The 14,036-nt window shown below is 34.2% G+C and overlaps 1 protein-coding gene across 32 annotated transcripts in view; it reads right to left on the minus strand.

The window, feature by feature from the left end:
• FIP1L1 (factor interacting with PAPOLA and CPSF1) overlaps positions 1 to 14,036 on the minus strand; it is a 90,619-nt gene that overhangs the window by 24,499 nt on the left and 52,084 nt on the right. For 17 of the 32 annotated variants that reach the window (XM_064285816.1, XM_064285798.1, XM_064285807.1 and 14 more), the window contains 3 exons: positions 13,603 to 13,759; positions 3,180 to 3,206; positions 1,134 to 1,188 (listed from right to left, as the gene is read on the minus strand). In XM_064285816.1, the coding sequence (XP_064141886.1) occupies positions 1,134 to 1,188; positions 3,180 to 3,206; positions 13,603 to 13,759 (239 nt within the window). The remainder of the gene's footprint in view (positions 1 to 1,133; positions 1,189 to 3,179; positions 3,207 to 13,602; positions 13,760 to 14,036) is intronic. The other 15 variants (XM_064285811.1, XM_064285814.1, XM_064285805.1 and 12 more) reach the window with 1 other exon arrangement.

The following is a 14,036-nucleotide window of genomic DNA, read 5'->3' on the forward strand; positions in this document are numbered from 1 at the left end:
TGTTGGTGGTTCAAACCCGCCAGCCACTCCACAGAAGAAAGGTGTGGCAGTCTGATTCCATAAAGATAACAGCACTGGAAAACTTATGGGGCAGTTCTACTCTGTCCTACAGGATCACTACGAGTCGGAATTGACTCAACAGCAAGGGGTTTGGTTTTGGTTTTTGGTCTAAAGTGGAGGGAGTCACATGGACTCCCAAGTGCAGCTAGCAGCCACTGACCCAGCCCTGGGTGGCTGGGCATCTGAAGAAAGAAGGGCTGTGTGGGCAGCTTGGGTCTGAACAGGGAAGGGAAGCTGAGCTTTCCAAAGACAGCAGCTGGCATGTGGAATGGGATTTGTTATCCACTATACAATTTAATGTCGGAAGTGGGTGACATCAGTCACCCTGGACTGGTTTACACAACTGGTTTGCCATGAACAGAATCTGTTAGAGGACCCTTACGGTACAGTTGTAAATCAGTAATTCAATTCCACTGACAGAACCAACAAATAATGCTTCATAACATTTTAACTGAAGAAACAATATGTGTTTAACAGGAGCTTAATAAAATTAAATCCTTAGGCTCTCACAACTTCCTGAATTTTATCAATTCTTTGAAAACCAAATTCATGTTTTGATGCTACTGATATAAAGTTTTCACAATTTTTTGTCTTTTTACATCATTTGAATGTTTTCTTTTTTTTTTAAAGAAATACACGAGCAAGAGAAACATTCTTTAGGGTAGTATTCTTGCTAACTTAAACACTACATACAGAGTATTAAAAAAAAAAAAAAAAAGCCACAGCCATGTAGAATGGATCCAATCCTTCTTTGTGAAAGCTGAGACGCAGCAGGGTAACAAAGAATAAGGTCACTTTTCCTTATTATGGTCCCTAACAGTATCTCTACTTACCTAATCCCCAAATAGATATGCATTATTAATGATTTCCTGTAATCTAGGCAGTTTTAGCAGTCTAGGGTTTTCTTAATCAGTGTGTCATAAATCAGAGCAAGGTATTATTTCAAAATACTATCATTAGCTTTCTTATCTATATAAAATTAAACCTCTGAAAATATTTCCAAGATATGTATACGATTATTCTGTCAAACACCTATCAATGATCAAAAATTTACAGTATCCACACTGATTTACCTTTCTATTGTTGGTATAAGAGACGGAGGTGGAGCGCCTGGTGGAGGAGGAAAACCTAAAAACATTCAATCAGAAGATAAAAGAAGTTAACAGAATGCACATTTAATGTCAAAAGAAAGAAAAAAGGTTGCTGCATATCACTAAATTTCTCTGGGGACATAATGTACTTCTCTATGTTATAATGAACAGGAAGAAAATGGAGCTTAAACTTATAAACAGATTTTTGGAGCTATAAAATGTTACATGAACAATCTGGTCTAAAACACAGAGCACAAACTGAGAGTCAGGACACCCGGTCTTATTTTCAGCACCACACACAGCCCATTTTATGAATGTGAGAAAGTTAATCTCAATGCCTTACCTTTTCCATATATATTATGGTAGTAGTGTTGCCACCAGATATATTATACTTAAGAAGCAAATAAAACAGCATTTACCTCTTTGAAAAATATTTTGAGAGTTTTAGATGTAGAGAAATTTCCTTAAAATGTGTGATTTATAAATAAAATCTTACCAGTAAATATATAAATGCTTAAGGCTGAGAACATACATCACAAAACATGTTTTAAACAGCACAACCCCAGAGAATTTTACAAAGAAAGGCACATAAGGTAGTTTTTGGATTAGTTCAGAAGGAAAATAATTTGCACCTTTGTATCATGAGGTCTGCATTCTCAATAATTCACAATACCTAAGTGAAATACCAGAGTAATAGAGCTGAAAAGGACCTTAACAGCTATCTACTCTATGCTTTCAAATTCAGATAGGCAATAACGCATCCCACCAAAAGAATTTAAGACCTCTAGATATGGCGATTCCATAACTAATGATACTAATTCCTTCCAAGTTTTAACAACTCTCACTATTAAAAAATACATTATATATAATTTAAATTAAATCTCTCATGCTATAATTCATATGCTGTCCTCAATGAGGACAAGAAGCATTCCATTCTCTCTAACCTTTTTATATTTGAAAACACGTCCCCTAAACTTCCTTTATAGCATTCTACATGAAAAATGAATCCCAATCCTCTCAACCTTTCTCCTGGGTCCATTTAAATCAACTTTTGAGCCCTGCTTCAACTTTGCCAGTTCACCATGCTCACCTTCACTGTATCCAGTTTCAGGATCTGTTAACTTCCCTATCAAACACCTTACGAGTGCAAAGTAATTACATTAGTCCTAGAGCACACAATCCTGTTTTACACAGCCTCACAATCAGACTGCTTTTAAACTAAAAAGACACACCAGTGATTCCATTATGACTTTTCCTGATAAGTCTTTTTCAGACACATTCATACACACTCAGCAACTCTCTATCCCACATCTAAACATGTACACTATCTTATGTTATCTGAACTTCACTACTTCTGTTTATCAAGATCATTTTAAATTTAGACTCATCCCTTCCAAGTACTGTCACCTTTCATTCTCTTTGCCTCCTTTGGCTTTTAGCACTGAACTCAGTAAGCATGCATGCTATCACGCTATAAAAAAAAAAAATAACTGACAAAAATGTAAAAAAACAACACTGAGCCAGGTATACACTCCTGTTGATCACATCCTTACAACAATGAGCAAGTAACCACCACTCTAAGAACAACCATCCAACCAGGTGTGAATCCATCTAACTGTCATAGAATTCAGAACGTATTTTCTCACCATACTGAGTTATGCCAGCAGGGTTAAAATCAGAAATCATGATAAGGTCGAAATAAATTTTCTCTTCTCTTGTAGTCACTTTATCATATAAAATATTAATATAAAAATTATATTTTATATCCTATACTGTTTTCTTCACAAATTGATATGGCAAGAATTTTCTCAGAGTCTCTATTTCTACAGAAATGGGTAAGACAGATATAAGAAAACTAAATATCTTGATCAAAACTGGAATGAAGCAAAGGCAGAGCTGAAAATAGGACCTTGAAATCCCAATAGCCTATTCCTAGTCTAACTGCATCAACACTGTCCTTCCTGTAACTAGAAGCTTGAAATTTCATGTTTATTAACAATGATGGAGAAAACATGAAAAAAGTTTTACCTGGAGGTGGTACAGTTATTGGAATACCTAAAAAACAAGTGATGAAATTTAATATAGTAATTGGATTTCATAACCTGTTATGTATTTATGCCATCACCAAAACAAACTTTGAAATAAAACCCCTGGCCTATTCGCTCAAGAGAATCATTCCGTTTTCTTGCAGAGGACCAACAATTCCAGTATAACAAATCTGACTTCCCTGATAAGAACTAACAACTTGATAACATATAGTTTCCCCTAATAGCTGTAATCACAGATGAAGTTAAAGATGTTATAAAGCACACTTGTGCATACACAAATATCAAATCCCATTAACACTAACTAAATTTGATAACCAATGTCTGATATTATCATCCCTAAAAATATGTATTTATATTTTAACATTTTAGTAGGTAAACTGATCAGTGGGCTCATTAATACTATAGGTACAGCAAGATAACTGAAGATGATGGCTATCATTCATTTCTGAAAAGTTCATTTAGATCACTTTACTGTGGTCGGCAGAAGTGAGGGAAAGTTGATGTTTCCCTTGATTTAGGGGAGTACAAAAAGGGGTATAGCCAATTTATATACAGACACCTCCAGGACATACAAAGTTCACTTCTATAGGTATCAGTAAATACTAATTTGAGTGATTCTTATTATTTGTGCATATTATAAACTTCAAAAAATAAGCTATGTATAAGCATTTTCATTTACATTGGTCAAATATACCCTAAACCCTGATGTGGAATTTACCAATAGATGTTTACTGAATACTAAAATCAAATTCAGCATTTTAAATTTAAGAGATGAGTAGAAAAAAATTTAACAACTTTTTCATCAAAAGTTTTATACCATAAATAAATTCAACACAGAGCGGTTTACTAAATCCTATCTTAGAAACTGCATCAAAATTAGTCCCAAAAAGAAATAATCAAATTCATTAACAAAATGCATGGCAAAAAAAAAAAAGAATCACTTTCTCAAGTTTTTTTCTGCGTAATGGAAACACCTGCTAATTATTTATTTAGAAATTTTCCAATGTGCATGTTTTGCCAGAGTAAGGGGTTTCATATAAAAAAATCTTAAAGCAGCAAATGGCCTTAAAATGGAGACTGAAGCACCTGACTTAACCGCCCATGCAATAAAAGGATATGCTAGGCTTATAAAATCAACACAACTGAAAAAGATATGTAAAGCAGCCATCATGTTTCAAAAATCATTAGGCTCTCACAAGAGTCTACTAAACTGACTCACAGTTAATGGCAATTCTCATCCACCCTGAGGTTATCTTGCTGCTTCCTAAGTTACTAAACTAAAAAAACCCAGCAAACAATACAAGCTCGCAGAGTCCCATGAACACCAAACTAAAAAGGGAAATGAAGAAAGGCAGAGAATACTGAATGTTCTTATTATCTACTAACTGATTCTCTTTAGAACGGTAAGATTTTTTTAGAATATTACTGAGCTTCACTATTTGATCTAGTTTTCACATTTAAATAAATGAATTTTTTAGGCATATAAAATAAAGCACCACATCAAAATCAATCCCATCACCAACATCAACCCCATCACCAAAATCAACCCCTATACTACACTCCTAAAAAAAAAAAATACTACACTCCTACTTTCACCTAAATGAGTACACGAGCAGCAGCATGCAGCACTTCAGCTAATGCTTCACTACAGCTTACTAAAATGTGAATTCATGCAAAATAACTAAGAAATTACCAGCCAGCCCCCTCAAAATTTAGTCCTCAAAAACTCTGTGAAACTTCCATAAAACATAAAAAAAGTATGACCAAATTATTAAGTACGCTATGAAGGCAGTTAACAAAAAGCCTGCCTTGAATTTCATTCTTACTACAGCAGTAGCACAGGACAGATTAGAGGGGGGAAAAACCCCAACTAGAAGGAATTAAGAACACAATCGAAGAGAAACGTGCTCTACATATATCTCCCCAACTGACATCTACACATCAGAATGCTGGCATGGCACTGAGAAAGGGCCCTTCTTGGGAGGCCCATACTTCATCTAAGACATTATTTCAATGCTCTACTTTATTGCTAAGTGTGGGTTCACTGAATCAGGACTATAAAGTTGATGAAACAATACGGCATTTATCCTTTGAAAATAATCAAATGTATTTTCCAACTATAACTGAAAAAAATTACGTGATATAATGTAAGGCCAATGTCATTCTCATCTAAAAATCACTATTTAATACCGGACTTTTGTTAACAAGAGAAACAGTGTAAGAAAGAAAATTCATTCAAAAATCCCTGTCCTCTAACTCAACACCCCACACCTAACTGGACAACACACACGCTGTTCAACCAACAGACCTGAAATACGTATTTTGTTTCTTTTCTGAATCCATCATCTGTAGAACGAGTATGAAAAAAAAAAATTTTATTTTCCTGAAGACTCTTGTGTAACAGTAGTAAAAATAAGATTGCTAGTACTGGCCAAAAGCTTTTGCAAAAGTAATATTCAAGCTCTAATGGGGATGAATAAATCAGTGGTTCTGAAACTTTAGAGTACATCCAAATCACCTGGATGGTTTGATACTATACACGGATTTCTGGGCCCTACTCCTAGAATTCCTGATTCAGTAGGTCTGGGCTGGAGCCTGAGAATCTGCATTCCTAAGAGGTTTCCAGGAGATGGTGATATGCTGCGGGCCTGGGGACACTGTTTGAGAATCACTGTAATAGATTCTAAACTTTCCTAATTGTATTGCTGAACGACTCAGCACAGATGAAATAAATCCCATCCCAAATTTTTATGAAACATATAAGAGCACCTACATGTGACACTTAAGAGTAAAATGGCACAAAGCTGTATGACAGCCTATACCATCTGGCATTCTCAAAAGAAAGCAAACAGAATTTAATTTTTCTAATATGTAATGGTACACCCTTAAATGTCAACAGCTGGGGGAAGGGATCTGAAATCCTATTTCGGGAAATGAAGGAATTCAGGCAAGAGAATAGAAAGGCAGCAGTCCTACCAAAAATTATATATAAAAGAATTTACTTATATTTTTTAAAAATTCCCATTTACAAAAAAAAGTAAAAAACTAAATAAAGATCTATGAATTCATTCTCAAAGCATTTTATCATTATTTCGTAAAACAAAGACAAAGAAACTGATGTGGTAGGCAGCTTCTAACATGGCTCCCAATGATCCTTGCCTCCCAGTATCCATGCTGTTATCTATCTGTGGTATTCATGCACTTCCCATCATTGTGGGCTAGACCTAGTGACTTATTTCTACAAACAAAATACAGTAAAAATGATGGAATGTCTCTTCTGTGATTAGGCTACAAAAGACTGTGACTTCCATCTTGCTGGCACTCTCTCTACTGCCTTCTTGGCTTGCATGTTTTGAAGAAACAAGCTACTATGTTGGAGAGGTCCACAGCCAGAGAGGAAAGGAGGCCTTCTCAGTCCAACAGTCCAGAAGACATGAATCCCTCCAACCAACAGGTAAGTGAGCTTGGAGGTGAATCCTTCCTCAGTAAAGCCTTTGAGATGACTATGACGTTTGTGAAGTTTGAAGCAGAGGACCCAGCTGAGCAGTGTGGGATTCCTGACCCACAGACCCCATTAGATAATAAATGTATGTTGTTTTATGCCATTATAATTTGGAGTAATTTGTTATGGAGCAATAAATAACCAATATATGACATAACCACCTATCTTTTCTCTATTTGGTTCAGGCAAAAGGAAAACAATGGCAAAGATTATGTGAATTATGCTTCTTACTTCTCACTAGTAACTCCCAAATTTCATCTTAGCACTACTTATGTTAAGAATAGATAAGCCTGATCATTCCCCTCAGGGATTTCTAATTCGAAGCCATCAAGCGCAGATGTAAATTTTACACAAAGGAATTGCGTACAAAAAGTCATGGTTTGTAAAAATCTTTAAATATCACGTTCCCCAGAAAGGCTTTTCTATATATACGTATTTTTAAAATAATACACACGCAAACATACATAACAACCCAAACATACATAGACACACATATATACGTGTGATCTGTCATCTACCCTTTAGAAAAATAAAAAATAGAAACAGAATACTGTAAAACTCATGCTTAATAATTAAATAGATTAATTCTTCCTTTAACAAGGTGCAAAATTAGATGAAAGTAATTTTAAAGAAAAAACATGCTAAAGTCACCAGTACATATCACTGCTAAAGGGTGAAAAAGATAACTTTATATTGACTATAAAATGGACCAACTATTTTATCCTTATCAGGATCTCTGCATTCTCTAATTTATAAAATAATCTAAGGCCTCCCAAAAACAAAAACTGTTTTAGACAAATGAAAACATTTCTGATAGAAATGCCAATGCTTGCACAAAGAACTTGTAAAGAAGTTGATCTCTATCAGCTCACATATAATCATGAAATGACTGGAAGAGCAGTGCAAACAAAAGGTAGATATTAAACCATAATTAAACTCTAGAAAACACAGCTTCTATGACATATTAAATATTATAAGGGGCGCATCCATGGAACAAGACATTCAAAAATCAACACCCTAAAGAAAGTTTTAATCTCCATTAAATTTGTATTTAAATTAATTCTAATGGTGCCAGAAAATGCTGTTTATTACATTTAATTAACTTTATTCCCTATTTTGAATTTACTGAAAACACTACTAGTTTAAAATACAGAAAAACCTAACAACAGAGAAAGTGTACCGTTTTTAAGAACTTCAAAGAATTCTTTTTCAAAGGGACCTGAAGATAATTTTTGAAATATTTACATTTTCTGGCAAATAGTGTCAGTCACATCAATTCAACAATAACAGGTTTGCAGCCCTGGTGGCGTAGTGGTTAAGCATTTGGCTGCTAACCAAAAGGTCGGCAGTTCGAATCCACCAGCTGCTCCTTGGGGCAGTTCTACTCTGTCTACAGGGTCACTATGAGTTGGAATCGACGTGACAGCAATGGGTATGAGGTAAATAACACTGACCCCAACAGGAAAGGTGAATTCTTTTTTTGAAATGGCTTTTATGACAGGGTTGGCAGCAACACAATTTTAGTGTGAGAGAGCCTGAGTCAAAATCAAAGCCTGAACGGGTATTTTTCAACATATACTTGAAACAACTGAAAACCAAAAAACCTGTCATAAATCTGCTGGGTAAGACCAAAAATTCTAATAGAACTATAAAATTAGCTTGCTGTTGTTGTGTGCTGTCAAGTCAATTCCAACTCACACAACCGTACAGGACAGAAAAGAACTGCCCCCATAGGGTTTCCTAGGCGATTATCTTTACAAGAGCAGATCGCCAGGTCTTTTCTCCCACAGAGTACTGGTGGGTATGAAAGGCCGGTGAATATTATTCAGAAAATAGCTTCTTAGTTAAACAAAACTGTACTTCCTTAAGGGTGCTGATATTAATCTAATACAGGCAGGGCTTTTGCTAAATCAGCAGTTCTCAAAGGGTGGTCCAGGGATCCCTGGTGTTCCCTGAGACCCTTTTCAGGAAATCTGCAAGGTCATAAGTACTTTTATAAAATACTAACATGTTATTTGTCTTTTTTCACTCTTATTCTCTTACAAGAATATAGTGGAGTTTTCCAGAAGCTTTATAACGTGATATATCACAACCAATTTAATGCAGAAACAAAAACGAGAATCCACCTTTTTTCAATTAAGCCAGGTGGCAGAGATCTGTAAAAATGTAAAGCAAGGATACTCTTCTCACTAGGATTTTTGTTGTTCTGGAAAAATATTATGAGTTTATTTTGAGTATTTTAAAATAAAATAACTTTAAATTTCTAAAGAAAAAATATCAATAGACATAACATATATAAACAGAAGCTCTTTGGGGCTCACAATAACTTTTAGGAGAACAAAGGAGTCCTGTGACCAAAAAGTTTGTGAAGTGCTATACTAAAGAACCAGACTGGTAAAAATAATCTAAAGAGAATGTAGGCCTTAGGGGAAATGCAGAAAGACTACAGGTGTGAGCTGCTTTTTTTCCCATGTATCATCTCTAACCTAAAATCAAGATATTTAAGGGATGAACAAGTTGTTAAGTTCATAAGATTAGTAGTACTAGATGACAAGACACTGATGTACATAACAATAGTCTTAGGAAAGAATCCACTTTCTTCTAAAACGCAAAATCTTATACATTTTTAAATCTAGATAAAGAGCTAAACCCTATATAGAACTTTAAAGCAGAGATGCCTTGTCCACGGTCCTGACTAGACAAGCTATGTCTCAGTAAAGCAAACAGCCTTCTCTGAGTAGAACTCTGCTCCTGAACTAGATTTCAATTGTTCCCAATTCCTATAGAACATGAATCTTAATGGTGATTAATTCCACAAGAGGTAAGTTAAATGGAATTTGCCAACTCTCCTTCAATAACTACATTATTAAAAATAAAGACACTAAAGTAACTTTTAAAAATCTAAAAGGTAATTAAATAAACTACCATAAAACCTAATATAGCTAGCATGAACACAGTTAAAAAAAGTTTGTTCACAATCATTAAGTTCTTTTATTTTAAAAACAAGAAAAATGATCTATCCTGTAACATAAATCTTTGTAATTTTTCTTCCAATAAGCAAGTTATTTCAAAACTGTTTCATCCAGTTAAACATAGATTTCTTAACACAAGTCAGATAAATAGTGAAACTTCAACTGGACTTTTAAAATAATCTGATTCCTGCTCTTACAACCTCCCTCACGTCTCTATCCACAAATACACATGCACACACTTCAATATCAGGGAAATACTTAAAAAAAAAAAAAAAAAAAAGAGTATTTTATTGGAATGAATACACATACTCCAATAAAGTTTTGTTACATAGATAATGATCCACTTCAATGTGGTTAATAATAGGCTTTGGAGTCAGACTACCTGGATTAGAATTTTCGTTCTGCTACTTTCTAGCTATTATTACTTAAGGGTCTATGAGCCCCAGTTTTCTCATCTGTAAAATTAGAGTAATATTATTTACTTCAGATGATATTCGAGAATCAAATGGAATGAGCTCACAATAATAGTGCGTGGCACTTGGTCAGCAATCAGTAAGTATTAGCTATAGTTTTTATTATTGTTTAGTGGAAGCATGAAACCACATTAATATATTCCTGAAAAGACTTAATATAAAAGAAACTATTTTCTGGTTAACCAGAAGATGAAAGTAACAGGTTCTCCGAAAATTATAGAAGACCTTGATTAGCCAGTATTTGTTTCCAAGCTATTTCCAGTATTGCCACAAGGAACCACATTACTTCCCTATTTAAAAAAGCGAATTCAATAGTCAGACGTTAACTCAGGACCGGAGGTCCCCTCCATCTTTGCTGTACATTCTAATGCATAATCTACTCTTCATATAAATCCACTGGGGCCAGACATACTTTGTCCTCCTTGTGTAACTAACAAGATTTCATATATGTTTTGTAGACGTGTGTTTGAGGGGGAGAGGAGGCAATATATCTCTCTTCTTCTGTCAATATTCAACAGAAAAAGTCTCTTGGATGAGTTGTCTCTTACCTCATCGTTATTAAAGATTATCTACTTATACAAACAGTCATGTCTGTGAACCTCTAAGAATAGCTGACCATAAATTATATCTTCCAAACTATAGCATTTCTGAGAGTAAAATAAGTATGCTGAAACAAAAGCTATACACTGGTACTGTTCCTGGCAAATCTGGATGTCTGGTCATCAAAGTATGGATCATCTCAAAGAATGGACATGGAATATCATTATTATATTTGCCCTATCTTATATAGGACTTTAGTCTTAATAACTTAAGTATTAGAAAGCTAATGTTAACAAAGGCAACATTTAAATCAATTCTCAAAATATTGTTTTCCTTTTAGTATTTCATACAAAAAATAAAAAGGTTTCTCGCAGAAAAATGGAGTATTCTTTAAGGCAATACTTACAACAAGACTTCTGAGCCACACCTTTTTCTCATTAGCCGCTTGTGATTCTTTAGATGATCTAAATTACAGCAAGCTCTATAGAACATACTATCATCATGTGGTTCTAAAGTAAATGCTAACTGAAAATGTGGCTTTAAGCGGGAACAACATTCAGCTGGCATATATCTATGCATCCATACTACTGTTTAGAGCCAGTGCTCATTTTGACTGGTAAGTGCCTGTACCAAGCTGTCAATCTAAAAATCACCTCTGGCTTTATAAATACATAAATATGTTAACTCAATTAGCTAGCAGATTTAGGGAATGTCAGTATATGCAAGACACTGCGACTAGCACTACAGGGAAATACAGATGAAAATGCACAATCTATACTCTCTTCAACAGCTAGCAAAAAAGCAATCTAGTAAAAATAAGAAATAATTCAGACAGCCTCAATTTATAAAAAATATCTGGTTTTAATATGAATTGGTATCCCTCCCCCCGCCCTAGCAAGTATGTCACTTAGAACTGCTTAAATCAGCATTAGAATTAATCTGTATTCCTTAAATGCTGTCAGGACAGCATGCAAATGTAATCCAAGAACAAGCATAAAAGGAAATCTGGACCAAACAAAACAAAACAAACCCACTGTTTAGAGACCCTATAGGTCAGAGTAGAACTGCCCCACAGGGTTTCCACGGAGTGGCTGGTAGATCCTGGACAGGTATTTAAAATATAGAAAACATGTAGCTGGGAATTAACTTTAAGTAGATAAACAGATTAAGTAACATAAAAACAATCAGTAATACTCCACAGGATAATCCCATCCATAACCTAAACATGATAAAGAGATTTATTATCCTTATAAACAAAGGTTATACAGCAAAGAAATGGGATAATTTTACTATTCTGACAAAGGTGAATTTCCAGATAATATCAGTAATATCCTAAAGAGCTTTTGAATATTTTTATACCAATCAAATATTTATTTTTCAACAATAATTCATACCGTTTCTCTCTTATTTATTTTAATAAAGAGCTAATTTAAATGTACATCAAATGTTAGCCAATTGAGGGTATATTAGCCAATAAATAAGAAAATTCTTTCAAATTATGTACCTAGTAAAGTTTGAATAAGATTACAGAGCAATCCAGTCTAAGGATCATCTCATTTTTGTACCAACTGACTACATACACTGTTCCTCTTTTAGTCTCATTAATCACATATGTAAAGAAAATGAACTATTTCTGCATTTTATCTAACTATTCCAAAGGACTAGGGACTCGTTTATGAACTATCTAAGTCCTCTTAACTTTCTTCATTTAGTTTATTCTTGGCATATTAAAGACTCAAGAATCATGGACCCAATCCCAACTTAAGAACAAGAAATTGAATCTTAGAAATAATGTCATCTGGAGTAAGCACCTCTAACCTACTCCAGTCTTTTCTTTCCTCTATTTTTGAGACAACAGAGTCTCTAAAAGCCCCAAGTCATTTTTCCCATTAATTTTTAAAATCTTTTTTGAGGGTAGGGGTGAGAGTGGAAGGGAATCAACAGTAATGTAGATGTGATACAGAGGACATAGCTGACATTAAGGGGCTAAGGATGGGTATGTTAGGGAAGGACTATATAGGCCCTTTATTTTGGCTCTGTTCTCTGATCACAGTTGGTACCTGAAAATGACGACAGCTCTCTAGCAAATGCAAAGTGAGTGAGAGTACATGACTGTTTAGTACATATTAATTTTATTAATAGAAAGCATAGCCTAACACATCTGACATGCAGTTCTGATTAGTAACGGCAGCTAGTTTTTTAATATTAATGATAGCGCATAATCATATTACCATCTACAACTGGCATTTTTCCCCAGGAAGAAATTATAATCTCAATCAATCTTGTCAGTTTTGTAAAAACTTTCTAAAGTGATAAATACTGAAAGCTTACTGGGAATAAAAGAATGAAAAAGGCCTCTAACGAGAAGTTGAAAGTGTAAATAAAAATGAAATTTTGGGATTGTTTGTGAATTTTGTTCTCTATTATGACTGACCTAGTTTTTCATGAATAATCAAAAGGTAGCTAAGAACAGTGAAAATTTACATCAATTTTCTGTCTTGTTTTAAAAAAGGAAATACCAAGTGCTTAGCACCCAGATGCAGTCTCCTAAAAGGAAACCAGTATACAAACAAGGAAGAAGATCAGGTTGAAGTTTTTTTTTTAACCATCTCCAATTCTAAAAGTGTCTTTAAAAAATCTTTCAAAACATACTAACATATGGTTTACAATTCAATATGGATTTACACATATACTATTTAGCAACTTTAGCTTGGGTTATTGTACATTCTTTAGATTTACATCAGTTTCAGTGTGAATCTGTTGAAGAGTGAACATAAATATTGTATCTATTACTTTAAACTACGCAATCACTGAAGATCTTACTTTCAAATATAATTTAACTGTTACATTCAAAATAGAAGTAACTCACAGGCTATTTTTTTCTTTCAAAAATCAAATGTCTTATTTACTATTTACCTGGTGGTGGAATCAGAGGTGGAGCCGTACTGACAGTTGGAGGAGGTGGAAGAAATGGAGGAGGTGGAAGGTGGGTGGGAGGAGCTCCTGGAGGGAAAAACGGAGGTGGTTTGCTGAAATTGTTGTCTACTTCAGTAGCTGATCTTTCAGAAAGAACCTAAAATTAGAACATAGTTAATTATAAAGATAAGTAAATGTTCTTATCTAAGATTAAATCAATTTCATTTAATTGAAACGAAATAAATGTTCTAAGATTAAATCAATTTCATTTAATTGAAGAAACAAAAGTTTTATTCACACACAAATATTTATTTGGAGGGATAATATTTCTGTGTTGATATGTGTGTGTATGTACTTAAACACGCATACTTTTTTAAATGTTCATATTCAAAGCCTAGAAAGAACTGAATTCTTACAAAAAAATTCTAAACACC

The sequence above is a fragment of the Loxodonta africana genome, chromosome 5, assembly GCF_030014295.1.
Source record: "Loxodonta africana isolate mLoxAfr1 chromosome 5, mLoxAfr1.hap2, whole genome shotgun sequence".
NCBI lineage: Eukaryota > Metazoa > Chordata > Mammalia > Proboscidea > Elephantidae > Loxodonta > Loxodonta africana.